Here is a 27,593-nt window from a genome sequence, read left to right on the forward strand (position 1 = left end):
ACTGGAATGAAGCCAAGAGCTTGCGTGAATCAATTTCAAGCGATTTTCTTAGTGAGAAGAGTTTGATTTTCCTCGTGATCAGAACTTCAATAAAGACAAATACCTGTGTGAATGTTCGAGAGTAGTCCAACAGTACCACTAATTAAACTATCTACAATCTCCCATAAATTAGTTGCGACACTCACAATATCGTAATAACTGGAATCTATCCGTTGTTAATTCGGTGAAAAGTACGCCGTTATAAAACATTTCTTGTTTCTATTTCAAGAGGATAATATCAGTTTGAGTTGGTTTTGTTCCAATGATAACTAGAGCACACCACGATTTTTTTTTTCAAAGTCCTTTTATCGGTCGTATAATTTAGAAGGTGAACCGAATTTTCTTGCCGCCCGGCTCAGCAGAGAGTTGGCTGTCCTAACCTTTTGAAAACGAAATTCGGGGTCTCTTAGGATCGCTTGCCATTGACCGAAGCCGTGTTTTTTAAGTCCAGCTTTTAGGTATTTGTCTTCTTCAGGAGAGAACATCACATTTTTTCTTCTCGCGCCAATTTCGTTCGGCCTGAAAGCATCTTCGCGTGTTAGTCTCGGCACGCCTGCTAGACGCTCGGGTTGTTTTTTCGTGATCACTTCGACCTCGTCGGTAGAAGGAGTGTCACTATTGTCAGCATTTTGATCTTGCGAAGAGCTTGACAGGTCTGAAAGCCTCGAGCGCACTTCCATTTCTAATTCTGTTCCCCTGTCACCGTGCAATTCTTTCAAACATTTGTGTGCCTTACTAGCGACGTCACGCGATCGTTGCTTTTGATAGTGAACCCTTGCCACGACAGAGCTGTGTTTCTGATCCTCGGATATTGTGCTTTGCGCGTTGCTACTAAGTTGCCTGCAGCTTGCGGTCTCGACTATTTGTCGATAGCGAGTCGGATGAACGTACTTGCCTGTTGCATCGAAGACAAGTTTACTCATTAGTTCTCCTAGCTTGTTGTGTTGTCCTCCATTTCTCGTCACTAAAACATAATCACAGTTGGGCTTGAGCAGAGGGCGTATATGATTGATGTAGCCATCTAACACTTGCATGCTAGTCTCAGTCAGGTAAAGAGAATCGAAGCCAAACTTTCCTGCTGTTTTGAACATTTTCTGGTCGACAAATCCGCCGTTGGTTTTAGCGTTGTTCACCATCTCAACAGTTAGATATTGATATGTCATCGGGCGCGATCCTTTGACCTTGATAAACAAATATACGGCGAGAAATTTGGTAGCAAACGATAAGTCTAGTGGGGATATTGTACCTGGATCATCCTTGCATGATTTTAGCACGCTTTCGTAGCGCGGCAAATAACGCCCTACGACTTCCAAGAGCTCTTCTAACGTAGCCCAGTGTCCCTTGGCTTCTAAGGCTTCGATATCGAGTTCGCTCGTCCATTGTAATCGCATCATCTTGGAGACGGTCTTGCGGACTCGTTTTAAGTACAGCTCTGTGGAAGATAATCCTCTTAATACCGATTCCGAAGCTCCATTGACTTTTCTGAAATCCCCTAATTCTGCAATGGCGTCCAAATAGCCTATGCGCCCTGCGTGCCCGAGATTCCACTCGTCTTGCATCATGTCAACAAATTTGAAAAGTAGATTGGGCGAACATAGACTAAAGTCAACGATTTCAAATGTAAGATCCTCCTCTTCTTCGCAACAGAATTTAAGAAACTTCAAACACTTGCTGACAATTTGGTGCGCTTGCCGATCACTTTTACAACCTCCGCCACTGCCGGTGAGCCAGGACAAGAAATCTTGTGCGATTTCACTTGACATGGCAAAAGAGACAACTCTTCTAGATTTAGGTGGAATCTTGTGATCACTGACCTCCATTTTGTTGCTTTTTTGTTGGCCTGATTCAATCTGAGTGATGTCTGGCTTTTCGTCGAAATAAAAGTACCAACGATGTTTGTTCTTTGCGTGTTTTCTGCATCCTCTTGCCGTTGTAAACCCATCATGATTGCAATCTTGCACTGGACAGTGAAAAAGGCCATCAGAATCGTCTTCTTCTAAGTGAAGTCGTTTGGGTTTAGGAGATGCGTTTTCTAACTTTGACCAGTCGATTTCCACTCCTCTTTTGTTCATCTTTTAATATCTGATATGTGAAGTTTCTCGCGAGACTACTGTATTTATAATAAATAGCTGACTTGTTATCCATCTAGCCCGCTTCTCACACAATAAAACCAAACAAAGGAACAAAGGGGCAGGTCTCATCTTGTCCCAACCTGCCCTTACCTGATTAAGCATGCAGCAGGCAAGCCAGGCTAGAAATTGAATTTGCCCTCGATCGCGCATGTTAGAATGGTAAAGTAACCTCGGAACTTGTGTTCGTGTTCACCAACGCTAAATAGGAACCCTCGTTCCCATTAAGTGACTCAAATAAAACAACGGAATGCTAGTTCCTCTTTAACTTAAAGCGGAACTAATTCCAGTTTGGAAACAAAACTATTGTTTCCATGCTTTCAGCAGAAAAAAGGACCAAAATTGCTTTTGAAAGGGACCAATTAAAACATTTGGGAACGACAAGCAGCGATTAGGAACAGCACGTTCCTAATTGCAAATAAGATAAGACTAAAGTGGAACAATCGTTCCTTAATATTGAACTTCGGAACTTACTATGCTGGTCAATGGGAACGAATTGTGTAAAAGGGAACACTCGACAAAATCGGAACCATTCGAAAAGGAACATTTGTTCCTGAAAAGATAAAAACGGAACAAAGAGTTCCCTTTACTCGCAATAAAAAAGGAACTTCGTGTTCTTGTTTAAGACAAAAGGAACCCGTTGTTCCGATTTCAGACATCGTTGTTCCTAGGACTGATTTCGGACTAAAAACAAGTTCCTATTGGTGTCTTCTAAGTTTGTTCCTTAAACAATTAGAGGAACAAAGCAGTAAAACTCGCGGAACGGTAGCTTTTCAAGAAAGCCATTATTTTTTGCGTCGCATCAATTACAATCATGATTTGAAAACTTGCTAAATTAAGGAATACGCCAACAAGGCGGGCAAAAAAATACCGACGAAAAAGATGGTGTTAAAAGCCAAAATCTCTGCTGTCATCAATTTTGGGGAATGTTAATGAGGATGCTCCCATCACTTAAAAGTGATTTCCAGGGAGGTCCTCAAACAAAAAAAGATGCTACAAGTTTAAAATACAAGTCAAGATAGAAGTTAAAAAGTGAATAAATAAAATAGAAAATACTAGAAACTTAGGATAGATTAATTTTCACTCGTTTGTCTCATGATGGCGTCACTTTAAGAAACAGATCGCGACGTTTCTACTGTTACACTGCTAGTCTCCATCAGGCGATGAGGTCAGTTAATGCGTGTCGCTATTTATGGCATCTTGGTTCGCTGCTATTGGTGCATTTCGATCCTCATTATTATTCCGACTTTGTGACGCTGTTCCCTCATAGGTCCGCATTCTAACTGACCGGCTGTTGTGTGTGAAATAGTTTAAACAGTGACTTTGAACGTTTATTTCGTTTCTATTCCTTTAATCTGCTATTTGTAAAATTCGAGTGATTTCCGGTCAGCGGTCGTTACTGTATGTTAGTCTCGTCATTGCTTACGTCACTACTCGTGAAAGTACAAAAGACGTTTTCGTTCCCGCTCGCTAACTCGCTCAACATGACCGCCATCTTTGTAAGGCTGTCGAACCGAAGTGAAATATAGTTGAGTTCCTATCAATGTTGTATTTCCAGCTTCCCCACATTGTGCTTTCTGATTGTGGGTATCCGTGCTTCAGGAATTTCGATTCCACTATCTCTATTGATGTTATTTGGATGAAGTCTTATATGGATAGCTTCCTTGACCCTTCGTGTGTACCAGTGAGGGTCACGATCAATAAACTTTTCTTTGTCCCAAATGGGTAAATGCCCCGACTCCTTGGCGTGTTCTGAAATTGCGGAGATTTGTCTACGAAACGTTTGATGCTAAAACAAATACGTTTGTTGCTAAAAACTTATTTGACGTATAAACAGGACGCTTCGTTTCTATATTTCAAGTGTCAAACTGCAAAGGTCACACTCCACCGCACCGCTCTCGCTCGAAGTATCTTCGTTAATGTGGATAATTTTTTTTAAATGTGCTGGGGTGGAAAAAGAAAATAACAGTTACAAAACTCACCCTCCCTCCCATGCTGGAGTTTTCTTTTGGTGCAATTTTCCCGTACCGTTTCATTTTGTATTTCCGCACCCTCTCCCTCCCAATGTAAAATTGTAAGGCGCGAGTGTTAAGCATAGTGTCACGTAACGAACTAACACCTAATCAGTATTCACAATCGCATTTACCACTCACCATTTCAACAGTTTCCTTTTAGTAATCAGACCAGTAGAAGCGATCTTTAATCTTTTCGATAGTGTTGTCTCGACCAGCGTGGCCGGCGAAACTTGAAGAATGGCAATTTTTCATCTTCTTTGATTACCATGCGCTTAAACCGTGTCCATTTGACCTTGGTCCAAGTAGGATAGCGCTTGAGCTTTCTCATCGAACTCAAATTTCTTGGCAAACCTCCTCAAAACTGACTTTTTCTGTTTTGCTTGCGCCTGCTGGGTACTCCTTATTCCTCAAATATTGAACTATAATACCATATCATGTGGGATCCATCTTAAGAATTATCACATTGGAGACAAAACACGGGTATTGTATCTGATCGAAAGTATCGCTGGGACTTCGGAGGAGACAATAGAGATGTCACCAAATACTATGATAAGAAGTCGAACCTTTCAGGTACATTGAGAAGGGGCCGAGTTGACCGGAAGTAAGGAGCAAACGGTGTTTACTGCACTATTCACACATTGTACATTTGTGTAATAAAATTTAAATATTGAGGAGTCCATTCAAGTGACACAAGAGATTTATTGACATTTCGAAGGAGTTAAGCAGTAAAGCTTTATGTAGATACAATGCACTGTAAGACTCGATGAGTGAGTAACTGACATAATAGTTACATATTGCTGTCATAGCGTGCTGAGAATGCACATATCACTGATTGTTTATCACGTAATTATGTGTGTATCGCCATAAACACAGTCGTTATATACGCTATGTATCTATAAGAACCAAACACCAGTTATTGTCAAATTCAATACAATATTCGCGCCCAACGGAGCAGCTTAGGATTTCTGGAGTTTAGACTGAGTTCCAACCGACTCTATTGAATACCTAAAACTTCAAGCAGGGGATACACATATCACTAATTATTTCATAGCGCAGTGATATGTGTATCCCCTAAACACAGCTGTTACATTGGCTACTTATCAGTCGCGATCGACAATAACTCAAAGACAAAAAAAAAAGCTATGCTTATTTATTAAGTCGCCAAAGCAACATTTTTTATGTGGCGATGAAAAATATCGAGGCGTCCCTTACAGGCCACCGTAGTATCCCCATAAACACAACTGATATAATATAGCGCATGAACCTTGCCAAAACTGCAGGCAATATTCGCACCCGACGTTTTTACACGGCTTGGGTTTACTGGGGTCTAAAACTCGATTATTCCACTAAAAACACGTGCACGGTTGCATGGGATAATAAGGGATACACATATCACTGATTATTTCGTGAAGTAGTGATATGTGTATCCCCATGGACACAGCTGTTATATTGGCTGTCTACCCTGGAAAAAACATTGTCAAAACTGGCTTGCTAGGAATATTCATACCCGACATTTATTCACAGCTTGGGATTTCTGGAGTTTCACTGACGTCGGTTGTATACTACCGCATGCAGGGGATACACAGTATCACTAATTATTACATCCCCTGAAGACAGCCGTTATGCATCAGTCAATTCCAGCAGTGCCCATCCCCCCCCCCCTCCCCGGGCTAACCCCCGGGCATTAGCACTTTTTTTGGAAAAAAATGGGCAAATTCCCCGCGGTGGGGACACATAAGCTGTCTAAATGTCCCGGGGTGGGGACGAAGAATGAGGGCAAATGCCCCGCCCCCGGGATCGTCGCCTTCCAACACCTCTGCAGTTTTTTTAATTAATCAGTGAATAAAACGGTCAACTGTTCAGTATTTTAATGCAACGGTAAGACTTTAAGGACAACAGTACGTGTTAGTTGACTCTGATTATATTTATTTCTTTATATTTGTTTTTAACAGTTTGCTAGGGGATAGCTGGGATTGCGGCGGACGTGCCCCCAGCCGCGAGCGATGATAGGCGCCTGTATTCGCAGGCTACTTTTTCTGTGAAGAATCAAGACATTTTAAATGATGATGCATTGCATTTTAAGCTCGCAAGATCTGTCTTGAAGATCGCTTCATTTGAATTCGCAAACCTTAAGTATTTTAACTCCACTTTCATGAATTTAAAAAATGCTAGGCTAGTTTTGAATGCGAAATGCGAAATAGTCGTGTTCACGTTAGTGATTGTTTCGTGATAAACAAAATATAGTTCACCTTGTCGCTTATATTTATATGCTTACAAGTAATGAAGAAATATCTAACATTGAGAAAACATACCTTTAAAAACATCTGCAAGTTTCTCTAGTCCCTGACGGACAAGCCATTGTTCGACAAATGCCTCGTCTTTCCCGATGATCTCATCCATGGCACTTTCCAAAACACGTGTTTCGAATGCCCGGGGATCGCCCCGGGGTAAGCAAATGCCCAGCCCCCGGGCCGCGATAAAATTGCGGATGCCCCACTCCCGGGACTGACAACGTGAGCAAATGCCCCGCGGTTGCCCGGGGGGGATGGGCACTGCTGGAATTGACTGATGCATTATCTAGGCTATCTACCGAAGAATAAACGTCGATTATTATGAAACTTTCTGGCAATATTCGCAGTATAGCAATATATACAGCTTGAGACTGAACATATCTTATAAACAGTCGAACTGGAAAGCGGGTGAAGGGATACACGAGTATCACCACAGGTGAACCACTCTATGTGTTCGTATGAAACGTACAGTATCTATGAGGGTTATGGATAAAGCTCTGAAAATTGCATATCTAAATTACACCTCGGTCTGAATATCCCACTAAAGTTAAATGAAACGTTAATCGACTCATGTGTGATGTATTTTCGCCTTCCTGGGCCGTCTAAAGCATCTTTTTACGAAATTAGTTTTTGCCGGAGACCGGTAAGACAAGAGAGGGAGACAAGGCTTTCAACAGCCGTGACCTTCTCCACTTCCACAGGCGGCCCAGACGTTGACGTTTAAAATGGCTTACCTTGTGTTTGCATTGCGTTATTTTGATGTCTCTGGGTTCCTAGAAGTGGTTTAGGGCCATTTTGGCGAGTTTTACTTTCAGAGAGTAAAACTCGCCAAAATGGCTCTAACCCCCGGGAGTACACCCGGAGAAATTCGGCGGGGGTGTGCAGCCCTACCCTATTTATGACCCGACCAAAAATTCGAAGCCCTACTTCTGACTTGACCCTTAAATCAAACACCTGTTTCGGACCTGCGTTATAATTAGTTCCCTAGTTGCGGCCAATGTTAAATTACCGTAAACATAATTTGTGGAGAGCTTTTGTTTATTTTCTGTTCGATGATGATGAAAAAGTGGCATCTTGTTAAAAAACAAATCCTTATCAAGCCTAGAGAGCAAAATCCATACCCTATTCAAAATCAGCTAAAATCGATACCGTATTTATGACCCACAACGGCTGAAACCATACCCTTTAGGGCCGCACATACCTATAGAGCCCATATAAGGGAGAACCCCCCCCCCCCCCCCGCTACGGGCTCTAAACCTCTTCAAGGAACCCAGAGACATCAAAATAACGCAATGCAAACATAAGGTAAGCCATTTTATTCAAATTATTTTCTACACGTAGCATTTAGAGTAATTTTCGAAGCATTCTTATACATTGTCTCAGCCTGCTGTCTTCAAAACGGCTAAAATTGTAACGTAATCACCAATAGCATAAATGTCACGTATTAATCGTATTCAACGTCTGGGCCGCCTCTACCACTTGAATCAACGCCAAAACACTGAAAATCTCACCTGAATGGCGACGGTTGCTGATCGATGGGAATTTTCTCTGTCTCTTCGCCGAATTTGAGCTTCATCCCTCCAACATTTTCCGAAAAAATCGATGCTGAAATCACGAAAACAGCTTTCTCAATATGATCGCCAAACTCGGCGACCAAAGGAATTCAAGGCATGCAGACCGTTTCAAATCTACCAAATCAGTTCTTGGCATCGCGTTAGGCTGCCGTGGGATGCCATGCATTGTCTTACAATAACATGCATGTATTTTTAATCACCCTCTTAAAAGCTTTGCAAGCCATGCCTTCTGCTTTCTTTAGATGATCAGATGCAATACCTCATGTGGGTTTTTTTAATCTCTTGCAAACCCCAACACCTTTGCAACTAGTTTAAGGCAATTTTCACACTTTGGAGGCGCTAAAAGCAAAATAAAGGACTGTAAGAATTCGAAATTATGTGAAGAGACAAAAAAACAAAAATAAATGTGTTAAGGGAATATTTTATTTTCGCCAGCCTTCCTGAAGTACAGTAGCATTAAATTGGATATTTTATAGTAAAACATACCTCAGAGAATTCTTCCTCTGAACCTGAACCCTTTGGGGGCTTCAGTCCTACACCTGTTGCAACAACGTGCCCCAGATTTATACGTGCTCCCCCCCTCCCCGTCCTGTATTTACACAACAATCTTTTGATTATAAGGCCATCCAGGTTATGAGCCTACCCCCTTACAACATGTGCCTTTGAATAACTTTATAAACACATTTACATATTAATATTATACTGTGGGATTTCCCAAAAGAAAACTTGTCCTATTGTACATTTTTTTTCTACTTTGGCTTAGCAGAAATCCTCTCAGATACTGTCCATGGTTGAATTCCACAACATCAATGCTGTTAACACACCAACTGAGAGAATACTGACCAATGCTGTCCATATGGCAACTCTAGCCCTGGACATTCAGCCATCTGTTGATGCAGTACCTTGTCCCTAACCCTAACCCTAACCCTAACCCAACAAAAATGAGTCTATTTCAGCTAAGTTTACCTTTTTGATTGTTGGTGTATTTGGGAAAATTTCTATGGAATATACTTAATGAATTTCCTCGCTTAATTCTGCCTTTGAATTTACTGTATGAAAGCCTGATTTCAGGTGATTTGAAGTGACTGACAGAACTTGTTTTGGTAGTGCAACTTCAAACTTTGCATAAAATTTCACACTGGAAAAAACAATTTTGTAGAACTTAAGTGGTGAACTTTGGGGGAACTGCAGGGCCTCATGGTTAGTGTGCTCATCTCCTGATTGAGTGGTCTGGGTTCAAGACCCGTTGGGGACATTTTGTTCTCTTCTCCAGCAAGACACTTTACTCTCACAGTGCATCTCTCCACCCAGGTGTATAAATGGGTACCGTCAAAATTAATGCTGGGGGTAGTCCTGGGATGGACTAGCATCCCATCCAGGGGAGAGTAGAAATACTCCTACTCGCTTCATGCTAGAGAAACCGGGATAAGCTCCAGCCTAATAGACCACTTGGCTCCTATGCAGACTTAACCTACCTAAGTGGTGAACTAAATGCAATAAATATTTATTTGGAACAAACGCATCTGTTCTTTAATACATGATTTTGTGTCTTAGTCGTAGTGAAAAATGTTTCGAATGGTTTTTAGACAGCACATAAGCCAATTCAGAGACACAGCGGCGTAAACAAACCCACTTGTAAGCCAATTTACCATAGAAAAAAAAGATAAACATGTTTTTTATATATGTATTGTCATCAGGTGCTATAATGTCTTGTAATAAAGCGGTTACAAGTCAAGTAAGAATCTTGCAGAAGATAAATACAATGTTGTGAGGGAGGATGATGCAATATTATTACTAATAAGGATCATAATTGATTCTCAAAGCATGTGATGTGTATGCTTTATTGAGCACACACAATGAAAAAATTATTTTGTAGTGATCGAGCAAAGCTAATCTGGAAAATTAAATGAATGGAAAACAACAACAGTTAATTATTTGTTATAAGTTGATACAATGTGCATGTAAGATAGTCAAACAGACGTCGAGTAAACATATATATATATATATCTGTGAAAGTTTCAAATGACCTAGTAAACAAAATAAACCAGTGGGCTTCATTGGAGAGTGGGTGGCTGCCTCTCTTAACTGTTGAAAAGTCTTTTCTGCATCAAAGGAAGTGAAACTTGACCACATCTCACAAGTGGAAACGGTTTAGTGTGAAGAAATACAGATATTTGGGCACTTAAAAATATTAAGTTGTTACATGTACATGCATGTGCAAGGAAATGAGTCTTGAATCTTTGGCAAAAATTTGCATGTACTTTCAACATGTAAAACAGTAAGTTTGTAAACCAAACGACTTCAAGGAAGGAAGAATATTGTCAATGAACCGAAGATATTATTCAGTATTTTCAATTTACAGTGGCTGTGAATTGCCTTGAATAATCTTTGTCCAGCCTTCGCAGCGGCTAACAAATCAAAATATTTTCGATTTCTTTCTATTTCCCTTCGCAAACATCACCATAATTTAAGCTTATATGGGCTTAAACAACCGCACTTCAACCCTTAATGATAACTTGTGAGCGAAATCAACAAATGTTTTATTTTGACTACGAACGGCCAGCACAAAAAATATTGTTTCACCCGTTCCGAAAGGCGTAGAAAGTCAGAAAGGTGATAGAAACATCCACAAGCCAGTCTTTAAAGACAAATTTCTTATCAAAGTTTCTTTGCGAGGGCGAATTAAGTTTATTTCTTAAATGAAATAACAAGCGCCATATGTCGGCGCAAAGTGAGTGTGATTATTTTCACAACACAAAAATGGTTCCGACTGACATGTACCTCTATCACTTCGTGGAAATTACACTTTAAATCCAGCCAGTCTTCAAACCCCTTGCAAAAGCCGCATACAGAACCAATCTTCTGCTTTGCCTGGATACCCATCGTTGTTGTTGACAACTCTCAAGATGGCGACTGACGCAGACTGACGAGTGATTTGCAGAACGCCGAATGCCGAATGCACTGTTTGCTTGCGGTTAGTTTCACTTATATTTGGTTGCGGTTGGCTTTTAATTGTTGGACAGGGCCATATGCAATATAATAGTGTCCTTAACAAACAAAAGCTAACCCCAAGCAAACATGAGTGAAACTACTAATCCGCAAGTAAAGAGCGCATTTGGCAGTTCGGCGTTCGGCGTTCTTACCCCTACCGGACGACTGAAGCAACACGATCCACGCTTCGTCAGCTCGATTCAGCTGTCGATTCAGTAAACTGCACATTACTCCACACAAAATGACTTCCCTGTACCCGCCTATCCACCCAAACGACACGCAAACTACCACAAGACTGCCTGATAGTGATGACCACTGACCAGTTACTGTGACGTCAAAACACGTTTTTACAATAACTGTCTAATTTCTAGCGCGCTGATTGGCTCATTTTTATCATCAATAAGAGTACAGACGGATAAAATTTTAATTTATGCAAGCTTTCAAGTTCAACTTTCAGCTGTCAAACTGTCAACTTTTAAACCAATGAGATTTTATTGACCTTTTTAAGTAGTCAATCAAAGAGCGAGAAAAGCTATTGACAATATTCGCGTCATTTTGAATAAAATTCATTTACCTTCGTTTAAGGCAACTTTACGGCGTCTTTTCCCCTCATTTATTCCCGGCATTTGACCATTTTCGGGTCTTGTTATTCTAAAAAGCAAGTTGACTTCAGTTTTTTATGCGTCTGTCCTCTTATTGATGATAAATTTGGTCATAACATTGTCAAAGTTTACTGCGGAACTACTCGCCTGCGGCTCGTGGTTCCACAGCCACTTTGACAATGTTATGACGCAATTTATCATCAATAAGAGGACAGACGCATAAAAAACTGACGTCAGTTAAATTGCCATGGTGTATGGTCCGATGTATGTTGTACAAGCATCCGGGTTAACGTCATGGTGACGTTATTTAAATTTAAACTCAAGGATCAGCAAGGCAATCGCTTAATTATTTAACGATTTTTTGTGTTTCATTTTCTTTCTTCTCCTTTTCTTTCGACAGAAGTGAAGCAGTGACAAAGCATGTTTTAGAGGAAACTGCCTTAAACGAGGTTCAAATGATTATGCATCAAATATCACTGATTGACCGACAAAGACAAGCAACATGTTTGCATAAGAGTGGTTGCGGCAATCGTTCGTTGATGTATTTTTTGTTAATTGTGGTTTTCAGCTGTATCGCTATTGACGTATTTCGCTATGTAGTTTTTTTTTCCTTTTATTTCTTAACAAAGTTTCACCAAAACAAACCTTAGTGGACTTGTTTTTCCTTCCTATCTATGCATTGAAATAAAGTATAATTGGAACTATGTTTTTAGTTTTTTTACCAGATTCAAAAAAGATTTCAAGGAGAACAAATCAACAAAACTGAGTTGGTGGACAGTTATTAACGACGCTTACTCAGCGAGAAGTAATCTTTGCAGATATAAACCACAGTTTACTTAGTTATTCAAATTCCTGCTTGTTGCAGGAGGTATCTTTATCAATATAGCCAGACACGTTTGTTAAGCCGTAATTGACGAGCGTTAAATGTCTTTCACGATATTAGTTTTATATTTTGGTTCTTTAATTTAAAAAACACTAAAGTAAAAATAAACCCGCACTCTATTCAGGCGCGCTATGTCGAAAATGGACGCACAGAGTACATTTTCGCCTCTGCGAAATAATTCCAGAAACGGAGTGTCAACACCAGCTTTCGACGATCAGAGCCTTCAGGCTGAAGCAAGGAAGGCCGGGATGTTTGGATTAATAGCAGTTCTGTCGTTTTTGTTGAACTCACTGTTCTGTGTAATTATGATGAAGAAACCTACCATGTTGAAAAGACCACACAACATTCTTCTGTTCTCTTTGGCAATCACAGATCTACTAACAGGTTTGTAGCTTTATAAAAAACGAATTTAACAGTCCCGGCTTTTGAACTGAAACAAGTCAGTTCAGCTAGATCACGCCATGTTAGAATGTTCTAGTATTAAATACAAATCATGTTCAGCCTTGTGTAGAAAAACACATCAACAAAACAAAATGATTGTACATTTGAGAGGAGAACAAATGGTCAAGTCTGCACAAGATTGTTATATATTGTGCAGTTCAGTTCTTAGCTTTATGCTGCATTTAACTTTTACTATTCCGTTTGAATATATAGACGAAGCGTGTGTGTTACGGCTCAGTTCATACATGATGTTAAAAAGGAACTCATCCAATTTCTTTGGTCCGATATCAGTTACGTCAACATCAACAGCATTTTTAAATATGTAAAATGAAGTTTTAGTTTTAGCAACTAAGGGCAGCTGGTTGATTGCGATAATTATCTCGAGAAGTGACGAGAAATAAAAGCTGTCTTTTGATGTAGAATTTCCGAGATGTTCAAATAATACTCGAGTCACTAAAATGTTTCCCAGGCATTCTGCTCTTGGACGAAAAATACCCGGAATAATCTTGAATAATGACGTCACTGCGTTGCGTCGCCAAGCCGGTATAGCTGGAGACCTGCGATAGGGCTTTCTGCACGTACTTTAAAGGAGAATCTTGCCTAAGCTCCGATCCATGCATACCCAGCCCTTGTTGACATATTTATCCTGGGTCCGAACGCAAGTGGGTTGATAATCGGAGCTGGCCTTTTGCAAATTCAAAATTGCATTTGGAAAGTAATTGCATACACTTAAGTACAGCATTGAGGAGAGCAGACAGGAATTATTCACACGTCATGAGTTACTGGTTCTGGTAGACGGGATACGCCATTTTACCTCTATGGCCGGAAGGCCACCGTCCGAGCTGATCATGGAGCTTTGCAGTGCCTGATGAGCCTCAAGGATTTGGAAGGGCAAATGGCCGTATGGTAAGAAAACCTGGGTACTTATGATTATGAGGTGGTGTATCGTTCGTGAGGTAAGCATGGAAATGCAGACACCTTGTCTAGACGACCCTGTAGTCTTGGTGAGTGTGGATTTTGCGACAAAATTGAAGAACGGCACAAACCCGAGGATGATTCGTTCTGTGGTGCAGTTACAAGAAATGGAAATTGGGAACGTAATCTGGATAGAGAGAATAACGAGAAAAGAGCTACGAAATGAGCAACGATGTGACTCTTTTTTATCACCCGTAATAAGCTGGCTGGAACCTTGACAGGGCGACCAAACTGGAGCAGATTTCTTCTCTTTCTCCAGAGCTTAACGGCTATTGGGCAAAGCTTGAGAGATTTATCCTGAAGGAAGGAGTGCAAAGCTTAAAATTGGTTCAGTATTCCTAAGAGCCTTCAAGAGAAAGTGTCATTGTCTCTACATGACTCAGTTACAGTCTGACATCTGGGAGGGAAAAAGACCCTACAGCGTGTCAAGCAATGATACTATTGGTATGAAAACAGCCTCGAAGTTAAGGTGTGGTGCCGAAACTACCTTTAGCCCTGACCAAAAGGAGTCGCAAGTAGTAGCAAATAGCCGCAAGTTGAACTTGCGTAGAGATTTGCGCTGGGTGGCAAACGGACTTGCAAGTTGCCTCTCAAGTACGCCCAAGTCGCAAAAAGGCCATTTCAACAACGAGTGCACCGGTCACTTTTCGATATTTATGTTTTTATTTTTGTACATAGTACGCTGGAAAAAACTGTTCTGGATCGATGTTTTACGACAAAAAGCCAAAACAAGCAAAACGATGCAAATAATTTTTTGATTTTCTTAAACCTTATTAAACTCCACACATGGAAACTCATTTTTATATAGATCACGCAAGGAGGATTTACGTCATAGGGTATCTAAATTTGCGTACTGAAGCACAAATGTGCAGAACATTGCGCGATTTCTGGGAGAAAAAAAACAGTTGTGGTTTACATCGACATCGTAGTGTTAGACCAGTGCTGTTGTGCGAAGAACATCGTTACGTGTTTATGATTTTTTTTTCCATGAATTCGACGAGATGGCATGAGGAAGGAGCGATAATCCGTCTAAACAACACTATAATCCTGTGATATATCAGCGGTTTGGAGAATCGAAGATTCAAGTTGTGATGCTGCCACTGAAGGGCTACAACAGGCCACGAAGCAAACCAAACAAAGTTATTCCAAGCTGTTATGCGACAAAATGGCAAGCTCCTGGTAGATGAGTCCAGAAAAAGGTCTGAAAACTTTCCTAAAAGGACAAATACCAGTGTCTGAGGTTCTCAGCCGACAGTGCTTTAACACTGCAATATCTTGTACATTTGTGGCTTGTACTAAGCGCGAGCTAAAGGCAGTCATCTTCAAACCATGGGGAAGACCGATGCGTGGCAAGAACAGTTTCGAGACTTCGATCAAGATCAGTTTCTGAAGATAATATTGTATTTCAGCGACCAAATAAGTTGTAAGTCCTTGTTATGCTTTCTTGTCAAAATCTTGACAGAAAAAATCGACTAGCACGTCAAGAGTTTCTTCGCAAAACAACACTCCAAATGTGACTCTTCTTTCTCACGGAAATGACGTCTTTTGCATACTTTTGTGACTCAGTCACCAAATTTGGACAAGGTGTAATGCAAGCCTTTAATTTCTTCCGTGATCCATCTAAAAAAAAGTTTCCATGTGTGGAACTTAGTAAAGTTTAAGACAATCACAAAATTATTCGTGTCACTTTGTTTGTTTTAATTTTTTGATGTAAAACGTCGATCCAGAACAGTTTTGTCCCGCGTACTATCCTATTATTGTGTATTCTATGCTACTGAGGCAATAGCTTCAGGGAGCAGAGATGCTTTGTAAGCTCCTTGAATGGACTACCCGAAAATGTACTATAGATTTTACTTTAAAATACAGGGCCTATCTAACTAAACTTGTGTTGACTTGAGTGCAAGTTTGATCACGACCAAAGTGAGCACAAGTGATCCCAAGTCAAAGCAAGTGCACACAGTGCCTGACCAAACGGAGTCGGCAGTAGACCCAAGTTTTTAACTTGCTTCCAGTTGCGAATCAGTCTGGCCAGGGCTTTAAGCGCTCATCTCGAAGAAAGCCGCAGAAAAAGTTTCAAGCCCCACCAAAAGTTTACAACGTAGGGCACCCCTTGAGAGGCTTGCAACCGATGTGTTTGAACCACTGCAAGAAACAAAACAGGAAATTCGTGTAAATTATTGGAAACAAAAAATTCATGTAAATTATGGGAAAAGGAATAAAGTGTTGTTGTTTTTTGTTTGTTGTTTGTTGTTTGTTTGGTGGTTATGGATTAATTTATTTCTCGAAATGAATACAGGCGCTTGTCATGCCTTAAGAATCCGCGAGTATTGTGGCAGATCTCTTGCTCACTGAGGTTATTTTCAAGACTGGTGTTCCCTTGCAAATTTACAGTGATCGAGGACGTAACTTCGAATCAAATCCTGCGCTGTGATTGGCTACCCGAGCGGTCAAGATGGAGCTATCTTGCCCGCTCGGGACAACCTTAACCCTAAGAAAAATTTCCCCGAAAGCCATATAATAAATTCTTTGTTGACCAAGTTTGTTCGGTCAAGATGGCTGGATATTGGCCTCGTTCTTTTTTTTTGCGAGTTTATGGACATCGACAAAGTCCGTCTCGGTCCATAAACACGCAAAAAAAGAACTTGGCCAATATCCAGCCATCCTGACCTCACACTTGGTCAACAACCCATACATACCGCGCGCTATCCACGCAAACTACCACAAGACAGCCTGATGGTGATGACCACTGACCAGTTACTGTGACGTCAAAAGACGTATTCCACGGTGTATGGTCCGGTGTATGTTTACAAACATCCGGGTTAATGTCATGGTGACGTTATTTAAATTTAAACTCAAACTTAAGGATCAGCAAGGCAATCACTTTTTTATTTAACGATTTTTCGTGTTTCATTTTCTTTCTTCTCCTTTTCTTTCGACAGAAGTAAAGCAGTAACAAAGCATGTTTTAGAGAAAACTGCCTTAAACGAGGTTCAAATGATTATACACCAAATATCACTGATTGACCGACAAAGACAAGCAATATGTTTGCATAAGAGTGGTTGCGGCAATCGTTCATTGATGTATTTTTTGTTAATTGTGGTTTTCAGCTGTACCGCCCTTGACGTATTTCGCTATGTAGTTTTTTTTTCTTTTATTTCTTGACAAAGTTTCACCAAAACAAACCTTAGCGGACTTGTTTTTCCTTCCTATCTATGCATTGAAATAAAGTATAATTGGAAATATGTTTTTAGTTTTTTACCAGATTCAAAAAAGATTTCAAGAAGAACAAATCAACAAAACTGAGTTGGTGGACAGTTATTACCGACGTTTATTCAGCGAGAAGTAACCTTTGCAGATATAAACCACAGTTTCCTTAGTTATTCAAATTTCTGCTTGTTGCAATAGTTATCATTATCAATATAGCCAGACACCTTTGTTAAGCCGTAATTGACGAGCGTTTAATGTGTTTTGCGATATTAGTTTTATATTTTGGTTCTTTAATTTAAAAAACACTAAAGTAAAAAGAAATCCGCACTCTATTTAGGCGCGCTATGTCGAAAATGGACGCACAGAGTACATTTTCGCCCCTGCGAAACAATTCCAGCAACGGAATGTCAACACCAGCTTTAGGCGATCAGAGCCTTCGGGCTGAAGCAAGGAAGGCCGGGATGTTTGGATTAATAGCAGTTCTGTCGTTTTTGTTGAACTCACTGTTCTGTGTAATTATGATGAAGAAACCTACCATGTTGAAAAGACCACACAACATTCTTCTGTTCTCTTTGGCAATCACAGATCTACTAACAGGTTTGTAGCTTTATAAAAACGAATTTAACAGTCCCGGCTTTTGAACTGAAACAAGTCAGTTCAGCTAGATCACGCCATGTTAGAATGTTCTAGTATTAAATACAAATCATGTTCAGCCTTGTGTAGAAAAACACATCAACAAAACAAAATAATTGTTCATTTGACAGAAGAACAAATGGTCAAGTCTGCACAAGATTGTTATAAATTGTGCAGTTTCTTAGCTTTATGCTGCATTTAACTTTTACTATTCCGTTTGAATATATAGACGAAGCGTGTGTGTTACGGCTCAGTTCATACATGATGTCAAAAAGGAACTCATCCAATTTCTTTGGTCCGATATCAGTGACGTCAACATCAACAGCATTTTTAAATATTTAAAATGAAGGTAAAGTTTTAGCAACTAGGAGCAGCTGGTTGATTATGATAGATATGTCTAGAAGTGACATGAAATAAAAGCTGTCTTTTGATGTACAATTTCCGAGATGTTCAAATAATACTCAGTTTCCTTTTCGTTATCAAATTGTTCAAATTTGCTCAGGGATATTTGTAAGAACGTTTGCTACATTAAGATGTTCGTCACAAAAAGTACGATTTATTTGGTCATATTCCGGAATAGCAATAAATACAATAAGCCCTAGTATCGGTTCCATGGTTTGAGTCACTAAAATGTTTTCCAAGCACTCTGCTCTTGGACGAAAAACACCCGGAATAATCTTAAATAATGACGTCACTGCGTTGCGTCGCCAAGCCGGTGGGGGATTCTTATAGTCGGAGACCTGTGATAGGGCTTTCTGCACGTACTTTAAAGGAGATCAGAATCTTGCCTTAGCTCCGATCCATCCATACCCAGCCCTTCTTGACACGTTTATCCTGGACCCGAACGTAGGTGGGTTGATAATCGGAGCTGGCCTTTCGCAAATTCAAAATTACATTTGGAAAGTAATTGCATACACTTAAGTACAGCATTGAGGAGAGCAGACAGGAATTATTCACACGTCGTGAGTTACTTGTTCTGTTAGACGGGAGACGCCATTACCATCTTTACCTGTATGGCCGGAAGGTCACTGTCCGAGCTGATCATGGAGCTTTACAGTGCCTGATGAGCTTCAAGGATTTGGAAGGGCAAATGGCAATATGGTAAGAAATGCTGGGTACTTATGATTATGAAGTGGTGTATCGTTCGTGAGGTAAGCATGGAAATGCAGACGCCTTGTCTAGACGACCCTGCAGTCTTGGTGAGTGTGGATTTTGCGACAAAATTGAAGTACGGTACAAACCCGGAGGATGATTCGTTCTGTGGTGTAGTCACAAGGAATGGAAATTGGGAACGTAATCTGGATAGAGAGAATAACGAGAGAAGAGCTACAAACTGAGCAACGATGTGACCCTTTTTTTATCACCCGTAATGAGTTGGCTGGAGCCTTGACAGGGCGACCAAACTGGGAGCAGATTTCTTCTCTTTCTCCAGAGCTTAACGGCTATTGGGCAAAGCTTGAGAGACTTATCCTGAAGGAAGGAGAGCAAAGCTTAAAACTAGTTCAGTATTCCTAAGAGCCTTCAATAGAAAGCGTTATTGTCTCTACATGACTCAGTTACAGTCGGACATCAAGCAGCGGTACTATTGGTATGGAAATAGCCGCAAGTTGAACTTGCGTAGAGATTTGCGCTGGGTGGCGAAACGGACTCGCAAGTCTCCTCTCAAGTACACCCAAATCGCAAAAGCCCATTTCAACAACGAATGCACCGGTCACTTTTCGATATTTATGTTTTTATTTTTGTGCATATCCTATTATTGTGTATTCTATGTTACCGAGGCAATAGTTTCAGGGAGCAGAGATGCTTTTTAAGCTCCCTGAAGGGACTACGTTATACCCAGAAAATTTACTATAGATGTTACTTTCAAATAAAGGGCCTACCTAACTAAACTTGTGTTGACTTGAGTGCAAGTTTGATCACGACCAAACTGAGCACAAGTAATCGCAAGTCAAAGCAAGTGCACACAGTGCCTGGCCAAACGGAGTCGGCAGTAGACCCAAGTTTTTAACTTGCTTCCAGTTGCGAATCAGTCTGGCCAGGGCTTTAAGCGCTCATCTCGAAGAAAGCCGCAGAAAAAGTTTCAAGCCCCACTAAAACTTTACAACGTGGGGCACCCCTTGAGAGGCTTGCAACCGATGTGTTTGAACCACTGCAAGAAACAAAACAGGAAATTCATGTAAATTATTGAAAACAAAAAATTCATATAGATTGTGGGAAAAGGAATAAAGTGTTGTTGTTTGTTGTTTGTTTGGTGGTTATGGATTAATTTATTTCTCGAAATGGGTGCAGGCGCTTGTTATGGCTGAAGAATCCGCGAGTATAATGGCAGTTCTCTTGCTCACTGAGGTTATTTTCAGGATTGGTGTTCCCTTGCAAATTTACAGTGATCGAGGACGTAACTTCGAATCAGTGCTGTATAAGGACGTTTGCAGGCTACTGAGTATTGAGAAGACTCGGACAACAACCTTGCACCCACATTCAGACGGGATGGTGGAACAACTAAATCGTACATTGGAGGCTATGTTATCCAAATTTGTTCAAGATCACCGGCGGAACTAGGATCAGCTACTACCTCTTTTTTCCATCGTTTATCGTTCAGCGATTCATGAGAGCACCGGTGCACTAATGTGCGGTGCTCCTCCAGTAACAGTCACACCACCAGCTTACACCGAATATGCCTGGAATCTCCGGGAACAAGTCGGAACAGTGCCGTCTTGCCCATGACCATTTGAGCATCGAAAGCCAACGACAGAAACATTTATATTCAGAAACATTTATAGGTACCATGCAAAATCCTATCGGGAGGGGGAGAAGAGCAAGAAAGACAGAAGTCCAAAGTTGTAAACTTCATGGGACGGTCCTTGGCAGAGTCATGGAGCGAGTCAAGCGAGTCACGGACGCGGTGTATCGGATCCAGAAGAATCCCAAGTGAAAACCAAAGTTTTTGCACTACATGATCGCTTTAAACCATTTCACGAACAGAACATTTCAGTGATTTTGGAAGTTGGCCAGAGTTGGTCTATAAATTAGTTAAGAGTCAGATTTTATTGAGACTGAATGCTGTTTGTTAAGAGTTACATTTAACTTTGATTAAGACGTTTTGCATGAACGGTTCATAGTTACATTTTGAACAGTTCAAAGACACATTAGAGACCTCATCGAATGATTACAAGCTTTAGGGGAGGATTGTTCAAGTTAATGGACTCTCCTTTGTTTTTGTTGTTGTTGTTCAATATGTCAAACAGCGTTGTTGGTTTTAAAATGACTCTCCAAGCGATGAGGCATCACTTTTATTGGAAGGGGGCACTGTAACGAACAGATATAGTGATTGCGCTAGCTAATATATATCAAGCAATTAGATTGTGAGCTCGAGATTTCTATAGCGTGATATCGAGAGCAAATAATCTAATTGTCCAAGTATAAATCTACTAGTCGTTCAAAACTTTATCTAAATCTTCTTCACAGACACTTCGAAAACGCAACGAAGCGGCCGTCAGTTCGTTGACCGTGAGCGCACACTGCTACGCTACTCACTATCTATCACAGAATAGATAGTGAGTAGCGTAGCCAATCAGCGAACGGCATTCGTGATAGAACGCTTGTAGATTTATACTAAGTCTTATTAGTAGAATTCTACTAGTACACTAATGCAAATGCTGCAATCTGATCGGCGGAGCTACTCGTATACTATCAACCATTAGTATCACCCAACTAGTGGACTAATGCAAATCCTGCATTTTGATTGGCTACGCTACTAGGGGACTATCAGTAATAGTCATCGAGTAGCGAAATTGGCGCCATCGAGCGTGACGCTTTCTTTCCTTTTATTTCCAAATAAATATTTCTTCAACTTGCATTTGCTAACTTTATTATTACCTTTTCTGTCCGACTAGTTGGGTGATACTAAAACAATTAGACCCTTCGCCCTCAAGGGCCACGGGTCAATAGCCCATGAGGCGAAGCCGAATGGGCTATTGACCCGTAGCCCTTGCGGGCTACGGGTCTAATTGTTAATTAGAATGCAGTAGCTATCGGTCGTCCACGAAATGCGACGTTTTTATCGTTTTCCCGACGTTTTGGAAGAAAGTTTAGATGTGCGTGGATAATTAAATTTCCGAGAAGACTAAAAGAAGGAGATAAACGGAAGCTTGACTTTAAAAACTTGAAATATTGAAAAACGGTGCGCGCTCGTAAACAACTGCAAATCTACCAAGGACAATTCAATACGTGCGATTTTGTTAAATCGTAAAGTTCAAAAAATGCGTCGAAAAATATTTGGAAACCATTACTTGCGTTAATTTAAGTTAGAATTCTACTAAAACAATTAGATCATTCGCTCTCGATTTCTATGGGACAATAACATCTAATAAGAGATTTATTATTCAACTGCCGTAGTAAATGTATCAATGAAAGAGGGAGAGTGTGACAGTTTGCCTGCACGCAAAACCTGTACGGCAAACAGGTTTTCTACTGTACAAATAACTGTACAATATCGCTGTATATTTGTACTGTTATTTGGACAGTATTCGCTGCAGTTGGATAATAAGTTCGAATATTATATTTAAATGTGCTCGCGCAAGTTGTAAGAGACGGTTATATATCGAATACTGAATGCATAATGAACTCGTAATGCGGAGTATATAAAGAAGACTCGTGTTATGTAGATGACTTTTGTGTGAGTAGACTAGTCGTGTACGACTAAGCTGTACGTTAGGAACCGATTGATTAAACTTTTGGTCGTTGAACTGTTAGTCGACCGCGCGCGTTACATTTGTAGTGGGGAGGACTGGGGCCGGGAGCCTGGGAGAATAGGGGGGCGTTAGGCGGGAGAGAAAAGGGCGGGAAAAGGCGGGAAGCGGAAGACGAAAGGGCGAGAAGGGGAAGTTCTAAGAAGCGGGAATCATTTATCAAGCGTTAAAATTCTTTCAAAAACAAGAACCCAAAATGTTTTTGACTTAAATTCAGCTTATTTTGAGACTTCTGAATCGACGGAAAAATGAAAATTTGCCCTTGGGCTGAAAATTTGAGGTCTACTTCCGGTAAAATTGGAAACTTTTTCACAGTGATTACGTCATAGGTCATGAAATGTTGTCATTTAAGCTGACAAAAGACGTGAGTATGAGGAGTATGGCTGAAAACAAAGGAAAATAGGAAAAGGAACGCCTAGGATTGCGCAGCTAAATGACAAGGATGTGTTTTGAGTCTTCTTGTGTTTTGCCCCCACCCCCCCCCCCCTTTTGTGATAACTCTTTTCAATAAACACCAAGAATAACAACGCAATGTTTTTGTTGTCAACAGGTATCTTCATTCCCCTTACTCCCGGCTATGTTATCAGCATCGACTCATTTCCAGTTCCTCGTGGTTTAGCAGGTGAACTCTTCTGTCGTGTTCTCAGTAGTAGGCATGCTCTGTTCACATTGGGAAAAATCTCCATTTTGAAGGTCACGTGCCTGGCTATTGATAGGTGGTACTGCATTTTTCGACCCATTATGCACAAGCAGTACTTCACTAGAAAGAGGATCTTTCTTTACATCCTGGCTATTTGGGTTTCCACTTGTCTTCTGCAGATAAACAAGTTTTTTGAGTGGAAATTGTCGGGAAGTAAATGTTGCAATGTTGAAGCGCCGTTTGGAGAAAAGGGAACCCAAGCTATGATAGTTATCTACAGTCTGATTGTGTTTTATATTCCATGTGTGATTACTTGGGCCTCGTTTGCCCATATTACACTGCTGTTCAAGACATCGCCAATGGCAAGATGTTACGGTGAACGACAGAGAGCGCAGCAGAGAGCGTTACTGCGCATGTGCGCCGTGACCTCAATAACCTAGACGTTGTGTTGGCTTCCAGCTCAAACCATTTACGTTCTTTCTCCATTTGGCGTCACTCAGATTGGTAGTACATTACAACGTGCAGGGGGAATTCTTGCTATGTTTAATTCGTGTGTCAATCCTTTGATTTACTGGATGACAAACAGCGAGTATAGGGCTGGTTTGAAACGTTTCAGGAAAAAAAGCTCTAAACCGCCAGTCTAAACAGGGGAGTATTTATGCATTCCCAAGCGGTTCTCTGCTTTGTGAAATTTCATTGTCAGACGCAATTCTGGTTGCGGAGAATGAATAGAGAAAACTTAAAGATTCTGGACGTTTACTTGTCTGTAGCGACAAACAGTGTTTACTTTATTAAATTTAAAAACAATCACGACATGGTTGCTGTAAATATGGAATTTGTCTTCGACTGTTCTCTTCCACAGGTGATCTGAGTTGAACACGAGGAGTCATTCCATATCTATGTGCGCTCTTTGTAAACACCCACAGATAAGAACAAGTGGATTAAGAACATCAGGCTGAAAGTTGGCCAATAAAGCACTATAAATATAAGAACCAGTTCAGCCTGATAAAGAAAACATGAAAGAGGATGCCAGAATAAGGAAGCATTCATGTTAAAGTACTATGGTGTGCTGGACCATACAAACTCTTAATGTTTATTTATATTAGTAATAGTATTTTTTTTTTTTTTTATTTGAAATTTATTTTTTAGTGTAATCAATAAAACATTGTTTGTTAATTAAACCTCTGATGTATAATGTTTAGTATTTCTGAAACAAATTTTAAGAACATTTTAAGAACATTTTAAGAACATTTTCCATATAAACAATAACCACAATCTGCTGCGAAAATGTGCAATGACAGTTGTGTGAAGCCATTGTTTTCCAAGATCGAGGCCCTGGGAAAAGTGTGATTTACGGGAAACGGATAACGTGGGACAATTATCCATGCGCATTTTGAAACCAGATACGATTTTCCTTAGTTTTCACATTTTGCGTTTTAAGGCAGTCGCATGTTCATTGAATGAAGTTGAATGGTTTGAACAGTTTAGTAATATCTTTTAAAAACCAGCAGAATTATTTTGACTTTTAACTACTTGGAATAAAGATCTCTCAAAAAAGAAAAGTGTTGGAAATAATAATTGAAGGATGAGAAACAGAATATATAAATATGTATGCATAATTGCCCTATGACGTTATCCGTTCCTTAAGATGATAGTTTTCCTCACTCGATTGCGCGGCGCTTATTAAGAAAAGAGAAGCACATTATAGCTCCGCAAATATGACTGTTGTTTCAAGCAAGCCTTTCGAATCTCAGTCTTTCCAGCGATTATCAACAAATCGTCTCGGGGGGTGGAACTCCGATATGAAAAGGTCCGGGGTGCTCGTCATCTCGCTTAAGGATTCTGGTCTCGCTTCGGGTGTTGATAACGAAACCCAAAGTATATTTAAGGATAAACCCAAAAAACGGTCTAATCTCCGTCTTTAGGCTCGATTCGATTTCCCCCGGTCCCTCGAGTCTAGTCTACTAGCACGGGTTCCTTCAGTACCGTTTTAAGTGGTATCTTTTAGGGGTCAAAAAAGCTTGAGCCATGTTCAGATTGCTCTCCTTTTGGGGTTTAATTCAAATTTCCCGACAAGCATCCCTGACCTTTTCATACGGGAATCCCTACCCCGGGGAAATCGTCGTCAGTACCAATTTCAAAATACGTAATGCAGGTGAAATTCGACCGACGGTTACTCCAAATTCACGCATTTAGGGAAGGGAAGCATTTAAAATAAGGTGTTAAGAATTCGATTCCAAAAAAGAACGAGACCAACTCCTCTCTAACAGAAATTAAAGCGTTCATCTTGCGCTCTTTTCACCTGGAATATTCGTAAGTACATCAATGTTTTCTTAAGACGATGTCTTGTTGATGGAACCTACATCTAAAACAATGAACGTTTGATGTTAGCTACATTTTCTATTTCAGTTCGGAGATCAATTAAAAAAAAATTCTTCGTCAGAAGCTTTTTCTCGCCTAATTTTGTCCCACAACCAAACCTGATATAACGGCGTTGATTATAACGAAATGTAGAGGCGGCAAAATGGCGTTACGATCGCGTTTGTCGAAAGATTTACACTTATCTCGTGTTTTTTAGCCATTACTAGCTATTACTCAACTTCGTGAATTATGCTCTCTTTTGAAATCAATATTGAAGGCAAAAATTTTTGTCCTTTTTCAACATAAGGGAGTATTCAAGCATTTTCTTTAAATTACATAATAAGTGCTTTAAGTTAAAAGGGAAAATAATTTTAATTTTCAAACCCTTTTGTCGCATTTTGCTTTAGAATAATGGTGTTTTAACAGCCAAGATGGCGGATTTAAGATGGCGGATCTAAGATGGCAGACGGATATTTGTACGGGTCCGCAAATGATCCCCAAATTGAACCACAAATGATCCCGGACCGGAAATGATCCCCATATTGGACCGCAAATGATCCCGATCAAAAAATAAGGAATGGCATGGATTTATATCAGAGGAAGGTGGGAACATATACAAAAATTATGAACTAAAACACATGTTTTATCATTTTACAAAAAAAATATATTCCACAGTTGCTGTTTTGTTCTTCGAACGGTTCAGATCGTTTTCACTGTCACGCAATAAAAAAATAATAATAAATCGAAAACCAACCAATGGAAAAAGCTAAGACATTGCGATGTACGCTGTAGAAGATAACTAATTCTTCTAACTAACTTCTCCAAGTTTTAGGCCTGCGCGTTTCCCCAAACTTCAGAAATTCGTAGTAAATGTTTCCCAGAAATTTACAGAGCCCAGTAAGAAAACGCCACGTTGGTATACATCCGTGGTACACCAATATGGCAGGCGAAATATAGTGTAAACATCTAGAACTTACTTTGGGTTTCAAGGCGACTGATTATCAGCACTAAACAAACAAGCATTAACATAAGCACTTTTCCTGATGCTCTAACTTCCAAAAAGGCTCAAAATCATGAGATAAGTATATATTTTTCAACAAACTCGATAGTAGCCTTGTGTGACGCAACCTCCATAACCCTGAAATTCAAAATGCTCCGGTTTCCAAACGAAGTACGCTAATTGTAAACAGATATAAATATACCGCCTCTTATGCCTGACCTATTGAATTAGAATTCTTAGAAAAGCACATACTTGTAAACATTCTCGAAATCCCGGGGGCGATAGTATCAAACATCTATCAAACAGCTAACTTGTCAAAACTAAGCGCAAGCCTTGGCCTTACTTGGTCATGAAGCTGAACCTCATAACTGTAGCTTGGAATTTTGGCTTCTTAGAATACTCAAGTAGTCATTTCGGAGGAATTAAAGCCAAAATACGACCAAGGAAAAAATAACAAAATAAATTTGTTCAAATTTCCAGTGCTATACACTAGGTGTTTCAGAGAGTGATGAAGCGATAGGCTTGTAGGTCTACTCAGGTGACAGCGTCTTCCTTAATAGTTGCTTCATGGTTAGATTTTAGTTTAAAACTTTAGACGAGTGGCGTTAGTGGCTGATAAAATGTGATTTAACTATAACACCGAAATATCAGTGTTTAACAAAGGAGGATATGTAGCGTATGTTGCACTGATCATAATTTTACTGAGAATTGCAAAGAAATGCAAGCCAAGTCGCGTTTTGATGGTTGAGTGGTGATATTCATAACATCGTAGTTAGCAACAAAATTTAGTCGAAAATATGAAAAAAAAAAAGCAAGTTGTAAGCCTCATTTTCTCTTGATTATAATTGTAAGATGGCTTTGATAAAAACATCGGCATTCACGTACGCCAATTGCGTATCCACACCATCCCACCATCCATGCCATTCGGTATTTTTTAGTCGGGATCATTTGCGGTCCCTGTCGGGGATCATTTCCGGTCCGAGATCATTTGCGGTCCAATTTGGGAATCATTTGCGGTCCGGGATCATTTGCGGTCCTGGGATCATTTGCGGACCCGTACATAT

The 27,593-nt window shown here is 40.2% G+C and overlaps 1 protein-coding gene and 1 pseudogene across 1 annotated transcript; one reads left to right on the forward strand and one right to left on the reverse strand.

The window, feature by feature from the left end:
* Nucleotides 1-248: 248 nt before the first annotated feature.
* On the reverse strand, nt 249-2,623 carry LOC149114000 (uncharacterized). Its single transcript, XM_089286621.1, has one exon. It carries the CDS (start codon nt 2,109-2,111, stop codon nt 345-347), a length of 1,767 nt encoding a protein of 588 aa, XP_089142747.1. The 5' UTR covers nt 2,112-2,623; the 3' UTR covers nt 249-344.
* A 10,037-nt stretch (nt 2,624-12,660) lies between these two features.
* LOC149114001 (allatostatin-A receptor-like) lies at nt 12,661-24,730 on the forward strand (annotated as a pseudogene).
* The last annotated feature ends 2,863 nt before the right edge of the window (nt 24,731-27,593 follow it).

The sequence above is a fragment of the Orbicella faveolata genome, unplaced genomic scaffold (assembly GCF_042242905.1).
Source record: "Orbicella faveolata isolate gen_17 unplaced genomic scaffold, um_ofav_v1 contig_14, whole genome shotgun sequence".
Taxonomy (NCBI): Eukaryota; Metazoa; Cnidaria; class Anthozoa; order Scleractinia; family Merulinidae; genus Orbicella; species Orbicella faveolata.

What these genes read in the sequence shown, in the direction of transcription:
- LOC149114000 (XM_089286621.1), bottom strand. Translation starts at nt 2,111, where the DNA reads ATGAACAAAAGAGGAGTGGAAATCGACTGGTCAAAGTTAGAAAACGCA.